Genomic DNA, 22916 nt, shown 5'->3' on the forward strand with positions numbered 1-22916 from the left:
CAAAAATGACAGAATGATCTCTTGTCGTTTCCAAGGCAAACCATTCACTATCACGGTAATCCAAGTCTATGCTCCAACCAGTAATGCTGAAGAAGCTGAAGTTGAACGGTTCTATGAAGACCTCGAAGACCTTCTAGAACTAACATCCAAAAAAGATGTCCTTTTCATTATAGGGGACTGGAATGCAAAAGTAGGAAGTCAAGAGACACCTGGAGTAACAGGCAAATTTGGCCTTGGAGTACAAAATGAAGCAGGGCAAAGGCTAACAGAATTTTGCCAAGAGAATGCATTGGTCATAGCAAACACCCTCTTCCAACAACACAAGTGAAGACTCTACACGTGGACATCACCAGATGGTCAATACTGAAATCAGATTGATTATATTCTTTGCAGCCAAAGATGGAGAAGCTCTATACAGTCAGCGAAAAAGGGACCAGGATCTGACTGTGGCTCAGATCATGAAATCCTTATTGCCTAATTCAGACTGAAATTGAAGAAGGTAGGGAAAACCACTAGGTCATTCAGTGGTTGGACATGAGTTTGAGCAGACTCTGTGAGATAGTGAAGGACAGGGAAGCTTGGTATGCTGCAGTCCATGGGGTTGCAAAGATCAGATATCACTGAGTAACTGAACAACACTCTGGCTCTGGCCATTTTTCCAGATACATTTCCACCTTCCTAATTTCTATATTTATGCATTTCTTCCATTTAAAGAAGTACATGTGTCTTCTTCAGGTTTTTCTATTTTAAATTTATTAATTTTGTTCAAATAAGCTGATTCTTTATCAGTTCTAAATCATTTGTTTTTACACTTTTTTGGTTTTAATCTTTTTTCGTTTCTCTAATTTCTGCAGTTTTATCTGTTTTTTAAAGAAAATCTTTCTGAATTATAATGTAATAAAATATTTTCTTTGATATACTATTTTTGGCTGGAGTCCATAAGCTTTGTTTCCATCTTCTAAATTGCTGACCATTTTCATTGTGATTACTTTTTTGAACCTACACTTATTTAGTAAGTGATTTATAAATTTTATTTTATTTTTTTTCCAGTAGGAAGTATAGTTTATTTATTTATTTATTTATTTGTCATACATTGACACGAACCAGCAATAGATTTACATGTATTCCCCATCCCGATCCCCCCTCCCACCTCCCTCTCCACCCGATTCCTCTGGGTCTTCCCAGTGCACCAGGCCCGAGCACTTGTCTCAAGCATCCCACCTGGGCTGGTGACCTGTTTCACCATAGATAATATACATGCTGTTCTTTCGCAACATCCCACCCTCATCTTCTCCCACAGAGTTCAAAAGTCTGTTCTGTACTTCTGTGTCTCTTTTTCTGTTTTGTGATTTATAAATTTTAAAATACCTAGGGAGTTTAAATTTTTAAATTTATTTATTTTTGGCATTTATTCTTGGTTTAGAAAGTACAATCAATCAAAGCTTGTATAACAGGAAAAATATCTATGTTACAGTGTATGTGCTATTTATTTGATAGCTTGATCATTTCTCTGTGTCAATAAACATTCTGCTATAACATGATTTTTAGTAGCAGCAATGTATTTTATCTTATACATGTGTCAATGTGTCACATTTTAGGTTCCATACCTTTTAAAGATAAATGTTTCTTGTGTATCAGTTCAATAAATAATGTTGAGGTGAACACTATTTTTAATATATGTTTTGAGTATACATCTATGATCATTCTCTTAAATTTCTAGAAGTGTAATTTTTATTTCAAAGGATAAAGACTTTTGAAAGGTTTTTGACCTATAATGCCAAATTGACTCCCAGAAATGTTATATGAATTTTCTGCCTCCAGTGGTAATGTATGGGGTTCTCAACCTTCCATGTTCTGGCCAATAAGATATAACTGTATTGAACCTTTCATTAACATTGTGTGTGTGAGTCACTCAGTCGTGTTCGCCTCTTTACGATCCCACGGACTGTGGCCCACCAGGCTCCTCTGTCGATGGGATTCTCCATTCTCCAGAATATTGGAGTGAGTTGCCATTCTGTTCTCCAAGGGAATCTTCCTGACCCAGGGCTCAAACCCAGGTCTCCTGCATTGCAGGCAGATTCTTTACCTTCTGAGTTACCAGGGAAGCCCTGGTGGCAAGCCTTTTATTAATACATAATGTCTTTGTTTGTAAACTTTTTTGGTTTAAAGCCTATTTTGGCTGATATTAGTCTAGCCATTTCTGCTCTCTTGGTTACGATTTGCATGGATTTCCCCCCCATCCTTTCACTTTCAATGTATTTGTGTCTATGGATCTAAAATGAGTCTCTTCTAGGCCATATGTAGTTGGATCATGTGTTTTTATCCATTCTTTCAATACCGGTCTTTTCATTGGAGAGTCTATTGATTGACATATTTAAGTAATTACTGATTTAAAAAAAGGACTTCTGTCATTTTGATATTTGTTTTCTGTATGCTTTATAGCTTTGTCCCTCATTTCCCTGCATTACTGTCTTCATGTTTAGCTGATTTTTTTGTAGTAAAATGCTTAAATTCCTTCCTCATTTTCTCTGAAGTTAAAGAGGGAACTTGTGACTTGGCTAGAGGAACAGAGTGCTGCTTACCTCCAGCTAAAAGTTTCCACACAGAAATGGGTGCCTATTGCTTCCTGATCTTTGGTTTTGTTCCAAAAAGAAGTAAAAGAATTTCCATGGGAACTGTTCCAATTTTTAGAGATTGGCATCTACTGTTGATAATGTGCAGGTCAAACATATTGTGGACCTGATTCAGTAAGAGGGCTACCATTTTGTAACTTCTGGCACAGGGTACTGGTGAGTCAAAATAAGGCTTCCTTCCTCTGAGATTAGAAAAGATGCCTAAAGGGAATTTAAAGAGGCCGTCATTGATGTGTGTGTCCTTAATAAAGGGACATTGCCTCTTTTCCTCCTCCACCTCTGGGCCAAGATTCTGAGGACATGGGAAATGAAACACCAGATGGTTGCGGGGGAAGGGGGTGCAGAATTCAAAAGCAGATTCCTATGTTCCTTCCCTAAATAGAGCTCAGCACCACGATGAAACTCAAGAATTTGTTTGGCTCAGTGTGATATAGGAGTTTTCAGCTGTGTTTTGGCAGACTGGACTGAGACAGCCCCAGTTGCTCCATTGAGAGGCTAGTAGTGTGATTGAGTTTATCTTGTTGAGACAGCACAGAGAGCGACAGAATCAATTTCTAGGAACGCAAGAGGGTCACAAAAGGTCAAACTCAGCTGAATTGAAAGAGTCTTTCAGATGGGGATGAAAGGTTACACACCAAGTCTTAAGGACGTTCAAAAAAGAATGTGTCTTCAGTTATAAAACCAGATACATTTGACCATTTGAGTTTATGGATCATGACCTGTACCCTCTACACCACTTTTTCTGCTATAAATTCTATCACATTCTGTTTGATATGTAGTATTGTCATCATTGTTATTTTGTAAGTCACTTTTCACCACAATTTCAATTTTCTCTTGACACCAACAATTACCACTCCTCATCCCAGGTTTTATTTAAAATCTAAAATTGCCTTTTCTATTTTATAGAACTTCAGTTTTTCAGATCTGATTTTTAAAAAATGGATCATAGTAAATGAAATTGAACATATTCATATCTGGGAAAATGTATTTATCAGAAATTCCTAAACATAATTTTCGTACCTGTGAAAATGCATGTTTTTGAAATTACCAAAGCCCCAATCTATGTTGAATCTTAAAGTTTTCACCTGTTTTCTTAGATTTTTAAAAATATGTATGTCTAAACAATCACCAATATCTTTATGTTCACAATTTGCTGCTATGGTTTTCTTTGTTTGGTTGTTTTCTCACTGTTCTCTCTCAAAGCTACTTATACACATTATACATATTTTTCTGGGTTATTTTCATTAAACTATGCACTTATGTAAGACCAGATAGAGATATATTTCAGTGTCATTTAAAAGCTAATGAATTCAAATAAATCAAAGCAATCAATACATAACTAAAGTTAAAGCTACTTGGCAAGGTCATAGACATTTCTAGGATCAGCTTTATTTTTGCAATGAGTCTCTGAGGAAATGTTACCTCCTTAGGGTGCCTTGTCTATCTATGACAGAAATACATGTCCCCCTACACACATTCTCTATCCTTTTACCTGGTGTTTTTTTTTTTTTTTCTCTATGGCAATTTATCTTCATCTGACACACCATTTTACTTGTTAATAGATTCTAGGCCTGTGTTTCCAAACTTCGTCTGATTTATTCACTGATATGTATCCAATTCCTCAAACAGTGGCTGGCACGCAGTGGCTCTTAATTAAATGTTAAATCAAAATGCATTCAAAGAATCTAGAAGTTGCCTAACACTCAGGATGTTCAATGATCCGAGTCATCAGTGATGCAGACACACATTAATTATAAGACATCTACAAGTGAGTAACTTTTTTGAGATTTTTTTTTTTAACCAGCCCTTTCCTCTTTTAACATGGTAATTAAAATTCACTGACCCGGAAGTAGCCTCAATCTATCAATCTTTGGTCAGAGAAGAGGTTTCAGAGACAATAATACAATTATCAGTCAACAAAAGGAGGTGGGGAGGGGGGGGAACAAAGCGAAAAATTAAGTGGTAGCCTCAATTGGGCATTCCCGGGCTAGATGTCCGGATTCACCACAGCGGAAGCAGTTGACCTCACTCATCTTTCTACAGTTGATTGGCCACATGACCAATCTCGCCACAACAATAGCACTTGACTTGGGTGCAGTCTTTTTGAATGTGGCCACTTTCGCCGCAAGAGTAGCACTTCTGCTCTTCCTGACGGTCACAGTCACGAGCCAGATGGCCTGGTCTGCCACAGGTGTAACAGCAATGCCCTCTCTCTCGCTTAGGCTCGGCACAGTCTTTGGCAATGTGGCCACTTTCCCCACAGTTGTAGCAGATGTCATCGAGAAGGTCACAGTCCTTAGCATGATGACCAGACTCACCACAGCGGTAACAGATGACTGGTAGCGTGGTTGAACTGCACTGAGTTCCACGGCCACGGCCTCTAGCTCCACGCACCCGAGCTCCTCCTCCTTTAGAGCATCCCCGGGCCCAGTGGCCAATGCGTCCACACTTAAAGCACTCGTTACTGCTCATGGCTGTGGTGGGATCTGCAAGTGAGCGGGTTCACTGCTGCCCCAGAGGCCCCAACACAACTCCGCTTATGGCGCCTTAGACAGAACTGGCAGTTTTTCTCTAGGGGCCTCAGCGACGTCACACAGGCTTGCGCACAGTCCCATTCTTGTGTCATAGGCTTTCCAGCAGCCCCTCCCACCTGACTTTCCTCCTGTCGTTGAAGCCCAAAGCACGGCTGAGTGGTGGTTTTAGCTTTTGTTTACTTTTCAATTAAATAAATGTTTCTTGGGTCTTGAAGTTTGAGTTTGAATCCCTTTTTGTTCAGAAAATGTGCCCTGTAGGATTTCATATAATTAAGTCTTAGGTCTGCTTTGTGGTCTAGTAGATGACCAGTTTTTATCCATGTGCTATAGACATAGGATGGAGAAGGAAATGGCAACCCATTCCAGTACTCTTGCCTGGAAAATCCCATGGACTGAGGAGCCTGGTGGGCTGCAGTTCATGGGGTCGCTAAGAGTCTGACACGACTGAACGACTTCACTTTCACTTTTCACTTTCACGCATTGGAGAAGGAAATGGCAACCCACTCCAGTGTCCTTGCCTGGAGAATCCCAGGGACAGGGAAGCCTGGTGAGCTGCCGTCTATGGGGGTCGCATAGAGTCGGACACGACTGAAGCGACTTAGCAGCAGCAGCAGCATAGACATAGGAAAAATATGTGTGAGATGTATCTAATCCAGAAACAAATTATGACAAATTAGAGTAATTCGTTTGGGGGGGGTTAAAAATTAAATACAAATGTCTATAAAGATATGATATACATAAAATGGAAAATATCTGTAAAATGCCACAGGAAGATTTACTCACAATTTAGCCTATTGCAAGAATCTTAGTTTTCAAGATCTTCATAACCATTTAAGGTGCAAAATATCAATGATTGAATCATTCAGTATGAAGAACATGATATTCCTTGGAAAATAAATTACAAAACCTTAATTTGAATACTGGACAGCATTCCTCTCTGTTTCCTAAGTTGTTTATATAATATATAAAACTCATAAGGATTTATGGATATGTCCATTTATATAGATATAGAAATAAGTATAGAAAGCTAGGCACTGAAATATAAGCTTAGCTATTTTGGAGCTATATGATTGAATAAGACTTTTTCCTCTGTATTTTCCTTCTCTAAATTTTACAATTTTTGAAATAAGGTTTAGGTTGTGTAATTTAAAAAATCCACAATAAATTTTTCTTTAAGTTACTAGTTAGCTATGTTTTGCATGTGAATTTTTTTCAGGAAGCCAGTACAAATGTACTTGGTAAAACACAGACATAAGAATAGTGAATGTAGCAACTGTGCTTTAATGTCAATATGACTTGATTGGAATGTGCAACCGGTTTCATAAATGCAATCACAAAGAAAAGTGTTTTTAAAAATTAAAAAAGTTATAGATAAAGAGCATGTGCACATGCCAAATATAGAGTAATGTAATGAGCTTTCTTCTTAATTAAATGGTGCTTCATAAATTGTTTCAAATGGCAAAAATTCTGTTTTAAAATTTTATATATGTTCATTAAATAAACCATATTAATTATCATATTTAAATCCCTTTATAGGTTTATATTTTTATTAAAGTAATGCATGCCCATAGTTTAAAGTATAGATTTTCAAACAGGTTTAATTGAGACATGAAGGAATGAAGGAAGAAATGCATTTTACGTCACAATAGAGGGTATGTGTGTATGTGAGTGTGTGCTATAACTCAAGTAAGTTTAAGAAAAAAATAATTACCCTTACTGTCTACAATGCACTTTTAAAATTATGTTGGCCATAATAGCCATACATAGGCTTATGGCTATACAAGCCCATGGAGGGCTTCCCAGATGGCTCAGTGGTAAAGAATCTGCCAGCTAATGCAGGAGATGCAGGTTCAGTTCCTGGGTTGGGAAGATCCCCTGGAGAAGGAAACAGCACCCCACTCCAGTATTCTTGCCTGGGAAATTCCATGGACAGAGGAGCCTGGCGGGCTATAGCCCATGGGGTTGCAAAAGTCAGACACGACTTAGTGACTGAACACAACATATATATATGTCGCTATGCCACACAGCTTGTGAAACCTTCGTTACCTAACCAAGGATTGAACTTGGGCCCTCCGCAGTGAGACCATGCAGTCCTGACCACTGGACTACCAATTCCCTGCAATGCACTTTTTTTTCTTTCTGGCTGCACTGTGCAGCGTGTGGGATTTTAGTTCCCTGATCAGAGTTCTAACATGAGTCCTTTACATTGGAAGCATGAAGTCTTAACCACTGTACTGCCAGGGAAGTCCTCTTGCAGTGCACTTTGATGTTTTCTGTCATGTTGTAAAAAATGCTGGTGGTGACCCATTAATCTTTCAATTCATTAAATGATTTTAACTCATAGTTTGGTTCATAACTATAAATAATGCTTATATTATGACTTCTTGATGTTTCAATTTTAGACATTATTTATGATTTTCCATTTCAGAGAATAAACATTTAGCTCTCTTTTACCTACATCATCTTGTGGTACACTTTATGCTCTAGCACTCCACTTGCCCTCCCCCACTTTCACCTTTCTCCTAATATTGATTTGGTCAATATCCAACATTTACATATTGATAACTATGTAAATGCGACTAGTGGCTCAGCCATATTGAATTTTGTCAAATGCTTTTTCTACATCTCTTGAGTTTGCCTTGACTTCTTACATTTGCTAGAACCACCATTACATTGCTGAACACAAGATGTGAAAGTGCACATCTTATCTTATTCCTGATCTTAAGGGGAAAGCTTTGGTCTCAACATTCTTAACAATTAGAGAGGATGATGATGTACACATTTTATAGGTCTCAGAATTTATGGAATTGGGGGGGGGGGAACCTTAGATTTTCGTATTTCCAAACTGGCTTTCTTAGAAAGCAAGAAGAACCAGCTACCAAAGTAAAACATCATAATGGGAAACAAAACATTATTTTGTATTCTCTGCTTCTCAAATTCAAGGAGGAGTCTATTTCAGAGTCTATTCAATACACTTCTCTCAAAATTACTATGTGAACTTCTCACAGAAGACAAGCCTTGCATTTAACATTGAAGGACACTGAACAGTATTTTTAATGTCCAGACAATACCAGGGTTATGAAGAGAAAGAAAAAGGTGTTGCATACTCCTTCTTATGCCCAAACTAACTGAACACCCTTTCCCTTTATGCTCTGTGCATAAGGTCTTTGGGTTCCCTGCCTCTGAGTCTCCTCTGTTGGTTCTTCATCAACCAAGCATTGTTTGCCCAACACTAGTTAGTTGAGAGCTCTTTTGGAGCAGTTTGAGATCTGCTTTGGAGAAGACTGTGATGGTATAATATCTTTTAAACAGTATTTTTTGCCCTTTTTTTTTTTTTTTTACAGTTTGCAACATCAGACACGCAAGGGGAGGAGTACGAGAACCAATAGGGCTGCAGATCAGGCAAGGCCAAGAATACAAGGATAGGCCACTAAGGATAACCGAACAAAGGCAGCCAAGGGGGAGAATGGCATTGAAATGGTGGGCTAAGAACAAGAGAAGGATAGACGAGGAAAGCGACTGAGGGAAAGGTGGCGGAGGCCGGTGTGACCAATGGGGAGAAAATGTTGAAGAAGCAGGACGAGTTTCGGACCTGGGTAAGGGTGAAAGGGTGAAGACCGCCGAGAAGTTTGCCTTGGAGAGAGCTAGGCTTGAGTGGGGGCGGGGGTGGGGAGAAGAGGGCGTGCTCGGCGCATGCGCCTGAAGCACACTGCAGCTATCCTGGAGAGGCGGCCCTCTCCTGATATCAGCGTTGCGGCTGGAGGCAGGGCTGGTCCTCTACCTGCTGTCCACTGCCACCTTGGCCTGCTCTTGCGCTGCGAACTCTGTGCCGCCGCTCCCTTCACCATATTTTGGGACGGCCGGCGCTAAGAATTTATGCTATGACCTTCGATTCAGCCAGGAGGTAAAGGAACGACACAGGGGAAGAACATGGGAGGGTGGAGGAGGGAACGCGGGCCAGGGGGATCCTTAATTTGTGTGTTCTCCCCGTTCACGAGAGGAAAAAATGGGGGACAGTACGGGCCTCATACCTACAAAAGGATGTTGACCATTTAGTTCCCATCGTGAAAGTAATACAGACTTCTTTCCTTTAATCAAGGTTGAGGCACCTGAGAGTCGGCATTTTCCATAATGTTCCCCGCATTAAAATTTTTTGGATTTCCTCACATGCAGTAGAAGATGTATTTAAAGGTCGGGACTGTAGGACTAGGCGATTATGAGAGCTTTCTTTGCCTTTGTTCAGGGTGGTAGGTCTTATTACGGAAACCGAGGGTACTCTAAGCCCCTCCCTGGGAGTCAGGGCGGATTCTATCTGCTGTGAGCACCTGCAAGCTTTGATGTCTTTCCCGTATTCCACTGCCCTAGTTTATCACACCTACCCCTATTAAGGAAGGCTGGTAGTGGCTCTCCTTTATTGAGCACTGGGTCACAATTGTAGGGAGAAGCACATCTAGATATCATCAGACACTTATATAAAAAACGGAGGTCGGGGGACAGACGCGGTGCGCAAATATACTTGAGAGTGTGAGGATGCACGGCGCGGTAGCACGCAGGTATACAGTCGTGTTTTGGTAACCGTGGGGGATTGGTTCCAGGACCCCCGCGAAGACTAAATTCCGCGGATGCTCAAGTCTCATATATAGAATGGCTTAGTACAGTTAGTCCTTCGTATCCGCGGAGAGTCCACTGTATTTGTGGTCTGATGTGCAGGGGGGCGGGAACGCTCCACTGGGGAGAGCCGGAGAAACGCATGCGCAAGGCTTGGGGCGCGGAGTGGGTATGGAATGCGTATTTAAGAAAGAAAAGTTGTTGGTAGTTGATACCCGCGGGAGTGAAGCTGCGCATGCGCATTTGAGACGACTTTGTGAAGGTTGGGTTTAACGCGGGGGGGAGAGGCGCGCATGCGTATTTCAAGCGAAATGACGAGAGGAGGCGCGCAGCGTACGCGTAATTAAGATTGCAAAATGGCGAGGGGGGAGGTAAGTTGTCTTTTTGCTTGGCCATCTTGGTCTAGGAGGGCCTGCAGAGGAGCAGATCGACCTGTCGAGTTAGGTGAGGGGATCAGCCTGAGTCGGAGCTGTCCTAGGCTGTCGGTAGATCCACTAGATACTGACTCAGAATCTTAGCCCCTCTCTGGCCTATGAATAATGCGGGTTTAAAAATGCGGAGGCGATGATGATTTTACAAAAGGTCGCAGCAGCTGGCTGTGTGTAAGAAATGCGTAAAACGCGAGCACTTTGTGACAAAGCCACGTTCGGGCAGTACGCCTCTGGAGGGCTCTCTGTTGGACTTGGAGATCGTGGGTCGGTGTCCTTGGCTCTGGATACCTTCTCTCATTCCATCAGAGTAGCAGAACTCAGTGGTTGCAATACTGTGAGAATCTACAGTTGGTCAGAAGCCCTTGATTTTCTCCCCTTGAGGTTGTAGGGGTGAGGACTGTTTCCAAGTCCTTGTTCCACTTTGCTTTAAACCTGGGATCTAGGCGAATGGTGACGGTAGTATATAGGTGACCTGGGTTTTGCACCCTTTCTTCTAAATTATTCTTTTTTTCTGTAGAACTTTGAGCACGATTTCATCTAGGGGGACGATTTTTTGGCAGCAGCACTGTCATGGCTCTCAGAAGGCTGTCAGTAAAGATCTATTGTTAATCGCTATAACTAGTAATGTAGCAGTTACATATGTAGAAGAAAAGGCACAGGATTCAAAGTTGAAACAGGCCTTTTCAGTAATCCTAACTGTGATCTAATACTGGTCTTTCTCCTTCTCTGGGCCTGTTTGCCTAACTATAATAATAATTAAGCTTAAACGTATTTGGAGCTTAAACTATGTGTCAGGTACTGGGTCTACATGCTTTTACACATGACTTAACTAATTTAGTACTCTCCACAGTCTTATGAAATAGCAGTACCATTATTCATCTTTTACACATGAGAAATTTGAGGGATACAGATAAAGTAAATCCAAGGCTTTATATCCTTTTGAGTGACTGAGATTGGATTTTTATCCAGGTAGTATGGCTTCAGAATTCTGTATTCTTAAACATTATATTTATCCACCAAAACGATGGGGCAAATTTAAAAGACCCTCCAGTTACGATTTCAAATTTTATTCATAACTTAACCTATGCTATTTAAGAAAGGAGACCTATTTGCTAATTTTTACTCAGTGCATTGTATAAGGTTACATATGTAGAAGACAAGAAGTAAAGTATTGATCTGGAGCCTAGTGGGGTGGTCATCCTTACCTACTCTTGTCTTCTATGCTTTTTGTTCTGCAGAGGGTTTAAAATGGCCGACTGCAGCAGGCTGGACACACCCTTCTTGTTTTGCCAGATTTGAGATCTGGTCTGATGCTTTGAGACAACCAGTCATTTGCTGCAGTAGAGATTTTTTCCTTACCCATTATTAATATTTTGGTGTTTGATAGCAATGTTAATTGTAAAGGAAAGAAAATTGTAATTTTCTTTCTTATAATAAAAGACAGAAAATACATGGGTTTCATTTATTATTTGGTTGGGATAGATTAATTTGAAGTGAAATTACTATGTCAAAGGGTATGAACATTTTTAACACTTAATATGTATTGCCAAGTTTCTTTCTGAAAAGATTGTACCAATTTACACAAGCATCGAGTAGTCAAAAACGTTATTTTAATGGATTAAAAAACACTATTACTTTAATTTTGCATTTCTTTGGTTGTAAGTTTGGATTCTTTTTTCCTCCATATGTTTCTTGGTAGCTTGATTTTTCTTTCATGTGATGTTAGTTCATGTCTTAAACGATTTATCAGTTGGAGTTTTAGTTTTATTATTGTTATTATCTGTTTGAATGTGTTCTATAAATAAAGGCTATTACTCAAATTTCTGTAATTTATAAATATGTACTCCAGGTTATTGTTTGCCTTTTAATTTTTGTATTTAAATTTTTGGTTAGTAGAAATTTGAAATCGTGGTCAAATCAGTCTACTGTTTGTGGTTTTTCTTCCATTAAGTTTGAATAGTTCTGTCAGTCTAGAAATGTGGTAAATATTCATTGTAGCTTCCTTTGAGGGGAAAAGATCCATAATTTCACCACACAGAGATAACCAGTGTTAATAATTGTATTCGATTCTTTTCATTCTTTCTGAATTTTTCTACAGGGATCATATATTTATACTATTTTATGTCATGTTTTGTGTTTATAATGTGCATTTTTCCATGTTAAATATTTTTGTAATTGTCATTGAATGGTTTCATGATATTTTATTGTGTGGAAGTACTTAAGATTTTCAGTATTTTAAGTTAATGATTAATGTCTTTTCATTTAGTTTTTATTGTTTCTCTCTTTTGAGTTATTCTTTATATTATAGAGTTAAGAATTAGAATTACTCATCAAAAACTTTGAACATTTTAAAGACCTGCCATAAGAGCATTCCAAAACATTATGTCAATTTTTGTACCCATTTAGTTACATTAGGAAATGGCAAAGCACTCCATTATTCTTGCCTGGAGAATCCTATGGACAGAGCAGCCTGGCAGGCTACAGTCCATAGGGTCTCAAAGAGTCGGACACAACTGAAGCAACTTAGCAGCAGTTACATAAATTTTTTTTTGCTAATTTTACATGTATAAGAATGATATCTTTGATTTATGGTACGTTTCTCTGATTATTGGTGAAGCTGGATTCTCAAATGCTAATTATTAGCTACTGTTTCCTTTTGTGAACTATTCGACTTGGGTCTGAATGCTATATATTTGTAAGAGCTCTATATTATGTGCTCTGTATAAAGAATCTATTACCCCTTGTCATTTGTTAGACATACACCTGGTATATGTTTGTTGCCATTGAGTATGAAGGAATAAGACAACTACTGCATGGAATACATGTGAAATTATTGGTAGCCATTTTGAGATAACATTTATCTGTTTTTTAAATAGATAGCTATTTCTTTTTATCTGAAAGGAAAGCACTGATTGCTGCACAGCAGTGGTGCTCCCTGGTTATGGGTGTGGGGAGAAGACATGGCAACATTTTGCCTCTAATAAGACATGGCAATCAACGTAGATAAGACACAAAATGGTAGCCTAGCCGCCCTTCCCGCATCCACTGGGGGACTGATGATATTATGAGTGATCTGGGGGAAGGTATGTACAAGGTGCAGGTTCACATTTGTAGATGACATGGAACTCTTTGGAGATGTAATGGGGTAAGAGGAACAAACTGCAACACCTGAGAAGATATTATGCATGTGGGCTGACAACTGGTAGAATGAAATAGGGAAGATAAGAGCAATGTAATGACTTTAGGGGAAAGTGGTATGTTAAGCTTAGAAAATAGTGGCCTCGGAGACCCTGGGTCCCAAGACAGGGATCTCAGTGTAAATGGAAACAGTTTATTGATTTCATCAGCTCAGTTTGCTGGTGCAGAGACAAAAGAGCCATTAAAAACCTAGGCCTTATTAAGAACTGTGTGACACTCAAAAATTCCATCCTATCTTTGTATAAAACTATGTGAACCAAATGACTAGTTAACACTAGTAATCTCTCCTCAAGGAGTCTCTTACTACCTCACTGAAGTTTGAGAAGATGTTGGGAAGAGTGTGTTACTTCTTTTTCATTTTTCTTATTTCGAATACAGAAGTGATTTAGATTATATATTCTCAAAGATCTTGGAGAGTGGTAAGGTATTTTATTTTGGTTTCCTGAAACTGTTATTTATGGTTCAGAATCTGTTTAATTATATTTACTAATTAGACCGTTCTAAATTATTATTCCCACTCCACGAGCTATATACTATCTCTTTTATATTTAGTCACATTCTAATTTTTATTTTTTCAGTTAAGGGGGATTATTGGATATAGAGGTGTCAAGTGAACTGTTACTGCTTTTTGTTATCTAGTTATATGGAATTAATCTAGTTAGTTGTAAATTCCCATTTTTCAGCATTTTACTAGTTGCAGAATAGGCTTATGTATATGGTGGGAAGGTTGGAGTATAATAAGCAAAATGAAACAAAGTAACAGCAGCAAAGCTTGTTTTGTAGAGGTGATTGAGAAGGTCCTTTACTGGAGGTCTGTGCCTACCTTAAAGAGTGGGAGTCCCATTTTATGTCATGCCAGTGTTTAGTTCCCAAATTGATTTATGATCAGGAGTTAGGGAGAGCCTGCATATTTGAAATAGCCCAAAAGCACTTAACCTTTGATTACTTCAGTTTGTTCCTCCCCTCTCTTGATGTTACAGCCTGCAGCAGCCTGGAGCAGCGCCCCCTGGAAATGAATTTTACATCGGCCATTATAATACAACCTGATAAGTGTTACAGCACTTATCAGGTTGTATTGTAATTGTCTGTGTATATGCCTGTCTCCCTTCCTGTGTTATCAGTTAGACTGTGAGCTCCTTGAGGGCAGGGACAGTGTCTTCATCTCCAGAGCCCAGCCTGGCACATTAGTAGGCCTCAGTAAATGTTTATTGGATGAATAAATGAATGGGTCATCAACAAACATTTATTGTGTGCCTGCTAACGTGATCTCCACAGGCTCTGAACTGTCAACTGTTTCTTCAAAATGTGTGTAGTCAGAAACTTGCTGTTTCTTTCTAGTTATGGATATATCTTCTCAAGAATTTCTCATGAGATAATGCTATTTTTTTTCTTTTTTTCTTTTTTTGATAATGCTATTTTTGTGTTTGGATTTCAGTCCTTGGTATTTACAGATGTTGCTACTATTGCTGCTGCTGACAGTCTCTTCCTTGGTGGAACCTGGGTGAAAGCTACCAGATCAGGAGCCTGATCCTTACTGTCTGGTGTTTGCTAAATGGTTCCTATATGTAGACTCATCCTCTTTTCACTCCTCCTCAGGTCCTCCTCCAAGTGGTATTCCTATGTAGGCTTCACATTCTAGATCAGAGGTGGACAAATACAGCTCATGGTCTGCCTGGTTGTGCAAATAAAGTTCTGTTGGAACACAGCTATGCTCATTTGTTGATGTTTTGTCCGTGGCCTCTTTGACCTACAGCAGCAGAGTTGAGGAGCCACATCAGAGACATGGTGACCCTCAAAGCCTAGCCCTAGAAAAAAATTGCCTATCCTATCTTGGATCATTACTCAACAGTCATGACTTCATTCCCCTCTCCGTTCACTAGAGATACTTTTAACATCTCAGAATCTTATTTACCTCATTGATTATTATGACGAGTCTTCTTCCTATTTTACAGATGGGCCAATCAGGACACACTTCAAACTAGGAGATTGATTATAAGACTTTCCCCAGAGTCCTGCAGTCTGTTAGTTGTACCATGTCCTTCCACATCAAGTTTTGAGCTTCAACCCTAGAAATTAAAATTCCTTTTGTTATATCCTAACTTCAAGCATATGGACATATCATGCTTTGGTGCCTTATCCCTTGCCCCCCTCCTTCCTACACAGCTCTTTGCAATGAGAATATGGAAAATAAGGAATTCATATGAGATAAAGCAGAAAAGTAGGCTGAGGCAAATGTTTAGAGGGTCTGAATGTTAATTTTTAACTGAGAAATGGGATTTCTGAAATAATCACTTATTCAGACATAACAGGTAATGAGCCTGCACTTCCAGGAGCTTAGGACCCTCATCTCAACCTTCCCTAACCTACCACATGTTGTGTTGGTAACCTGCTTGAGTATATTGTCATTCATTTCACTTCATTAAAAAGTTGGAGAGCTCCAAGTCTGATGCAAGAAATCTAGATCTAAAAAAGCAAAATGAAGAGAATGAGAGTCTCATTCTAGCAGTAAAATGGAGGGAAAGACCTTACAGCATTATTTTCAAGCTGCTTGCTGGACTTTTTGCAGCATTTTATTATGAAAATTTTCATACAGAAAAATTGGAAGAATTGACAGTGAAAACTTGTATACTCACCACCTAGATGGTGCAATTAACATTTTGCTGTATTTGCTTTATTGCCTGTCCCTCCATCTTTGTTGGGTGGGTTTTTAAAAGTACTTGTGTTGCCATCTATTTTGATTTCATTTGTATCTGACCCATCATGGTGCTGAAAAATAATTCCTTTTGATTCTTATATGTTATTTTCCAAGTTGGCATGGATACCACTGCAGCCTAATTATGTATAAATGTATCTACCTGAGAATAAGAGTCTCAGGAAGAGAAGACTTTTTGTTTCCTAAAGAAAATGGCTGCAGCTCACCATTGTTTACTGGAAATAGGAGAAGGAAAAATGGAAGTTCAGATCCAGCATCAGTAAATGCTTCCAGTAATATACTGCCCTACACTTCATTCACTTCACTGGCTTGGGGGGAGGGGGAGCAGGTCGTTCCCTGAGCATCTTCCACTTGGTTCTTTCCTTTAAGAACTGGTGAAGGAGAAACAACAAAGTGATAAGCAAGTGTCACTGATGTGATAGCATTAGCCCAACTGCTTGGAATTTTAGTAAATGGATTTTTAAAATTGGGGCCTCTGTTTAATAATATTCTCTTGGACCTTCTCTATTGGCAATAGCTGCAGAGTCAAAGGAAGCACCATGAACTGAAACCTTTTTTGTCATGAATATGATAATAGTAAATGTTACCTGTTTGTGTCTGTCTCCTTTCATTTAAGTTCAAAGGCAGAGGCTATATCTTGCTCATCTCTGTAATTCTCTTAAGTAAAAAAATATCTGTATTCATAAAAAATGCAATATTACCTTTAACATCTATCACATGGGCAAAGATTTTAAAATGTTACACTAGTGTTGGTGGGATAGATCCAATTTCCATGTAATCCTTTGTAGGAGCAATTTGGCAATATATATTAGTGGACACAATAAATGTTGCATATCCTTTGACCCAGGAGTTTCATTTCTAGAGCTATACCCTAAATATTCTAAATAAATTTTAAATATTCTTCAAAAATATTCTAAGGATATTTTAAAAGATTTAGGTATGGGAATGTTCATAGCAATAAAAAGTGGAAAAAATTTACCTGTTCTTTAATAGGACTTTGAATAAATTTTTTGGTGTATTCATGTAATAATACAACATAGGCATTAAAAATAGCCTCGTAGATGAATTTTTGACTTGGAAAGATGTACCCAGTATACTAATTGAAAGAAAGGCTATGGTTTCATCTAGTTTATTAAATAAAACGCATGCAATATGGAATCTAGAAAGATGGTACTGATGAACCTGTTCACAGGGCTGCAATGTAGACACAGACATGGAAAAAAGACTTGAGAACACAGTGGGTGAAGGAGTGGGTGGGACGAATGGAGAGAGTAGCATTGAAACACAAACATTACCATATGTAAAATAGATAGCAAGTGGGATTATGCTGTGTGACACAGGGAGCTCAACCCAGTGCTCTGTGACAATCTAGAGGGTTGGGATGGGGAAGGAGATGGGAGGGGGATTCAGGAGGAAAGGGACATATGTATATCTGTGGCTGATTCATGTTGATGTATGGCAGAAACCAACACAATATTTTAAAGCAATTATCCTCCAATAAAAAGAAAAAATTCATGTTTGTACGTGTACATAAAAGTTATAAGAAGAATATATCCCAAGTGTTAAACTTTCTGGGATTCTATGACTTTTGCTTTCTATTCTTAATGTATTTCTGGAATTTTTTTTCTCACTGTGTGTTTATGACTATCAAAGTTAAGACAGACATTGAAATGGTTTCCATTTTGAAATTTGCTGACCCGAACAGAAGTGGAATAAATGGGTTGGTGAGGGAGCTGGGAACTGGAGCAATTTAGTTTGGAAAAGAACTGGGCCAGGTGGGAGTAGGGTATGGTGGAAATAAGACCTCTATCTTTAGAGAAAGGCACTAACTACTAACTCTTCTTGGTTCCTTAGTGCAGGCATTTCATGAGTCAGGCTTTGCACTTACTGTGTATTTCCCAATTAGGACCTATACACATTCCTTTCCCACCCCTGCCCCTTTGGACTTAATAAGCTGAAAAATTGCTGATGGGAACAGCTGCTTATGGGTGTGCAGCAATGGCTGCTTTACTTTATCCAATAAAGAGAAGGCTCAAACCCATCAAAGCTGCCTCACCCTCACCCCCCAACACTTACACTATCCAGTATGAATCTTCCTAACTTACGGTGGGAGAGCTTTCTCTTGGGCTTCATTACCACTAGTAAATTATAGGACACTGTATTCTGTTTAACTGTAGGTGAAACTGAAAAATCAGCCCTGAGAAACTGCTCCTTGGGTCTTCTGGGACTTGAAGGTTGACTGTGCCTCCCTGCAGTGAGAGGAAGTCTAGTTATAGTAGTTGGTGTTTCCAGCATCTAATGATAATTAATACCCTGGGCTTTGGGTCATCACTGAATTTCTAGATTTCTGGGTTGCTTTTCATGCAAAGCAGCTAGGGACTGGGAAACTTAGAGGCAGTAGGCTGCTTCCTTAGAAAGAACCCTTTGGGGACTTTGGCTTATCCTGTGTGGGCCTCAGGTCTCAGAGCCCCATTCCTCCTCGTGGTTGGGTCTTGGAGGTAGAGGACTAGCCACGGGCCTACTTAGCTCCTTGTGATCCTTTTGGTAATGCACACAATTGATGAGGGAAAAGATATTTCTATTGCTTTTCATGTACGGGTAAGGTGAGTCCTGGTGGGAGTTGAGATTGTAAATGACAGGCCTTGGTCCAGAGACCAGGGTTTTGTTACCTTTCCTCATCAGTGTGAACCAAGTGCCATATGATGATTAGATGGAGGTTTAGTTCACTTTTAGTCAGGAATATGGAATAAAGAGTCATAATTGCCAGGTAGAAGGGCCCCTAAGGTACCAAGTTTACCTCCATTCAAAGACAGGATATTGATTGAGCTCTAAAGAGGGTAGGCAGCTAGGAGGATCAGCATTAGTTCAGATCTGAGTTCTAACGCTTTGGTGTATTTACTTGGTGCCTCTGTACCCAAGATGTCTCATTTAAAATAGAGGCAAGGATCCTTATTGAATAATAATTGTGGGTGTTGTAAGAGTCTTTGCCAGATAAAGAAGACAATTGTAATGCTAATAATAGTGCTTGACAAGAGTGAATTCTGAGGTCCATGGTGTGGACTAGATGACTTGTCTAAGGTGGTAAAAGTAAAATTAAAGCTAGATATCATACTTTGACTGTTCTTACCTTTGTTTCTTCTTCCTTCTCCCTATCCTACAGGTGACACCAAACTTGATCAGAAACCATGCCACAGGTGAAGAGGTATATTGAGCCCTGCCTGGCCAGTGAGGTTACTAGAGAATTGGAAGAGGCTCAAGTCAGCATCCTGCACATGGTTATCAAACCATTGTGAAGTCTTAGTAAGTGGTCAGTGGCTCTGGTGGGCTTGCCCAGTTAGTGGGAAGGGCCAAGAAAGGTAGTCTTACTAGGCCTAGGCAGTTACTTCATATTTTCCCATTATGACATGAAAAAAGGTCTTAAAATATTCCGACTATACTAGAGAGTACTGAGCCTAACCTCTCCTTTTCCCATTCTTGCATTTTTGCAGATGATCTCTTACAAGATCATAGCTAGTTGGTGTAGAAAATAGATTTGAATCGTTGCCCAGTACTGTGTCTTCCACCTAGTGCTTTCTCTAGATTCCATCTAAGTCCATGGAGGCCATGTGAGACAAACATTTTTATTTCACACTGTGAACGGTTTTTTTAATAGCCTCTGAGATTGTGCTCCTCTGGTAAAGGAAATATCCATGATGTAAATTTTTTATTATTTATAAAATCACCTGGGATACTTGTTAAAAATGCAGATTCTTGGGCAGCTAGGAACTTTGTCACTGGTCAAGAGCAACAAGTAACAAGTAAGACCTACTTGTCACTTATCCTGAGGCATCATGCCCAGTGGGTTTACAAGCAAACCAGAATGAAGCATCGTTGCCCTGGATGTCCTTGTGAGGTGGTTGGGAAATCTTAGTAAGTTGCTGGTGGTTTGGTGGGGTTCCCCAGTTGGTAGAAAAGAGATGGTTCTGATGTGGCACTTCCCCCCTTCCTTCAACATATATTTATTAAGTGCTTACTGAGTGCTTGAGACTGTTCTAGATATTAACAAAGTCCTGCCATCATGGGACTTTCATTCCTGTGAGAGTAGACAAAAGAATAACCAATAAATAGTGTATCATAAATGTTAAATCAGAAGTTTTTGTAAAAATGTTGGTGTAAATCAGAAGTTTTTGTAAAAAGTTGGTGTAAAAATGGCATTAAAAATTGTTGAGTTGGACTAAATAATACTGTGTTTTTCTCCCCCCTTCCCATTCTCCTGTTTAGTACCTTCCACCCTCTCTCAGTGCAATGGAGGCTGACCAAACAGTATAGGAGGGTCACAGATGATGAAGGCAATCTTTTCCTTTTTGTAACCCCTCACTAGGCTGAACTGTGGAGAATATCTTTGAAAAGTGTTTTAGAGAGTCTACCAGATTTTCCATGTGAGTGCCTGTGCAGCAGAAGAGTGGGTCTTCTCAGTGGTTAAGCTTCACAGTGATTAAGGTAAGTGAAGGAGCAAGACTGACATTGTCTTGACTCCTATCAGGGAGGCTTGTAGGAATGTCATTTCTAGGGGCCAGTAATTTTAAAGCCTGTGGTTTATTCTACAATATATCCTTCTCAAAAAAGTTGGGGTAGGTTATATGTTTACCCAGTCTGAGATCACCCCTGCAGAGGATCAGAAGAATTGAAATGGTTCATAAGTAAACTAGGTGGCATGAGCTGCATGTCATAAATAATGTCAGCATGCACTGATTTCAGTCCCTTTGGTGAGAGTCTATTCTTTCAAACCAGACTTACTGAGAGTTTTTCTTTATCAGCCTATGGAGCTGCATACATCTTGTCAAAAGCCAGCTCATTAGCAGAAGTTTATTATTTAAGCAGTAGACAAGAATATAGCACTTTGGATTAGTAATTTCAGAGGGAGCAGCATCTTTAGTGTAATTCATTTAAACTGGACTAGCATTCATTTTTGGCTCCTCAGGGATTGACCCCCAATAGGCTTCAAGGAGTACTGAAATGGTTCATAATTAAATGAGGCAGCATCTATAAAATGGCCATTCTTGGGAGATCTCTGCAGAAGCCACCCCTATCTTAAGCTCCTCTATCCAAAGTTAATACCCAAAGGTCAGATCATTTCTTGGTATCTGCCATTTTTCATGGAAGCAATAAAAGTCACCTTTTCTCATAGGGATGGTCTTGAGATGGTGCCTTCATAACATAATGTTCTTGGTTTTTCTCTGGTGTGTTTGGATAATTCTGTTGGCATAATTAGATAGATTAGCCTGCACAGGTAACCTGAATGATAAAAAAGTGGCCTTTTCCCTACAGAGAAGTTGGAAATACTCACTGATACAAAGAGAGTCCCTGAGGTCTGTGTCTTTTACCACAACGTATTTTGAAATGACATGTTTTACGTATAAGGATATGAATGTTAGCATGCAATTTAAAAAGTCCTGTTACTTTCTCTATATGGGCCCAAATGGGTTGTATAAATTTGGCTTTCCCTCTCTGAATGCCATTTCTTTTCCTAGTACTTCCCTAGCCTTGTTATCCATCCTCTCTTGCTTTTGTGACAGCAGATCTGTTGTTTTTTCTTTTTCTTTTCTCTTTAGGCTAGTCATCTAGCACCTACACATAGCTTTTGGAAATTTCTGAAGTCATATAATATTAATAGTAGTGCTTATCAGTTATAGGCGCCTTTTATGTTCTAGGCAAGTGCTTTACACATATTTGTTATCTAATTTTAAATTAACTCTGGGAAGTAGGATCTTTTTCCTACTTTATAGATAATAAAACTGAGGATTGGAGAGGTGTTGCCACCCATGTAAAACAGCCAGCCAGTGGCAGAGCTGGGAGTCACACTATCTAGCATGAAAACAGTCATAGACAATATGGAAACAAGTGGGCAGGATTGTGTTCCAATATAACTTCATTAACAAAAACAGGTAGCAGCCCAGATTCAGCCCATGGACCATAGCATGCCATCCTTGCTCTACAATATATATACATGAAGTCTTTAAGACAGGAAGACTTGAGGTGATAAAGCAAACATTCAAGGTGATTTTTATTCAAAATACTTGTAATAACAGTAATACAGCTATACTTAAGTTAGCACTGGAAAGTGTCTCATGATCTGTGCATTATGTGCATGACTTAATAGTCATCTAGATATTAGCTTGAGTTCTTGATAGAGTAATAGAATCTTCATGGACCATGTTGTTAATATTATCATCCCTTAAAGGATCCTTTTCCTTGCCACAGGTCTTTCTTTGCATGACTTAGACATGACTGTCTTTATGTTTGTTATTTCTTCTTACTCTTACATTATCATTTCTAGTGTTTGCCTTCTTCAGAATGTCTTCTACCCTACATAGGCCCAGAAGTGAATCTGATACACAGGTTAGTTGGGATATAATCACTCTCCTAGCAGTCAATGTAGTGGGCAATGTAGGGGGCTGTGGCTTTGGTAATTTGCTATATCAAACCCTAAATGGCTTTCAGGATTAGGAGGAATTAATCCTCCCATTGATGTCTCAAAACGTGATCTGGACATAATAACAGGGATCTCAGTCAAGTAAGTGTTGGAAGTAAACATGGAAATAAACATGGAAGTAAATATTTTTCTTTGCCCTTTTTGTTGTATTTGTTATATTTAATACCTTTCCTTGTAATGAAACTACCTTGTATTTCTAGAATAAAATTTCCTAGTTTTCAATAATATTGAATTAGGTCTGCTACCTTTGCTATTTTTAAATTTTACTTTCTATTTGATTTTTTATTACTTTGTTTCTATGTTCAAAGTGAGGTTTTGGTTGGAGTG

At 39.1% G+C, this 22916-nt stretch overlaps 1 protein-coding gene and 1 long non-coding RNA gene across 31 annotated transcripts in view; one reads left to right on the forward strand and one right to left on the reverse strand.

Annotated features, from left to right (window-relative positions):
- Positions 1-4412: 4412 nt before the first annotated feature.
- ZCCHC13 (zinc finger CCHC-type containing 13) lies at positions 4413-5259 on the reverse strand. Its single transcript, XM_043897765.1, has one exon. The coding sequence runs from the start codon at positions 5103-5105 to the stop codon at positions 4671-4673; it is 435 nt and encodes a 144-aa protein (XP_043753700.1). The 5' UTR covers positions 5106-5259; the 3' UTR covers positions 4413-4670.
- A 3484-nt stretch (positions 5260-8743) lies between these two features.
- Positions 8744-22916, forward strand: part of LOC122690870 — a 78290-nt gene continuing 64117 nt past the window's right edge. For 10 of the 30 annotated variants that reach the window (XR_006340136.1, XR_006340155.1, XR_006340161.1 and 7 more), the window contains exons 1-3: positions 8895-9071; positions 19278-19417; positions 20478-20596. This is a non-coding gene — a long non-coding RNA (uncharacterized LOC122690870). Of the gene's footprint in view, positions 8764-8891; positions 9072-10020; positions 10147-19277; positions 19425-20377; positions 20597-22433; positions 22496-22916 lie in introns of those variants that run through there. The other 20 variants (XR_006340146.1, XR_006340149.1, XR_006340162.1 and 17 more) reach the window with 9 other exon arrangements.

Source organism: Cervus elaphus, chromosome X (assembly GCF_910594005.1).
Source record: "Cervus elaphus chromosome X, mCerEla1.1, whole genome shotgun sequence".
Taxonomy (NCBI): Eukaryota; Metazoa; Chordata; class Mammalia; order Artiodactyla; family Cervidae; genus Cervus; species Cervus elaphus.

Coding starts and splice junctions, on each gene's coding strand:
- ZCCHC13 (XM_043897765.1), bottom strand. CDS start 5,105: ATGAGCAGTAACGAGTGCTTTAAGTGTGGACGCATTGGCCACTGGGCC.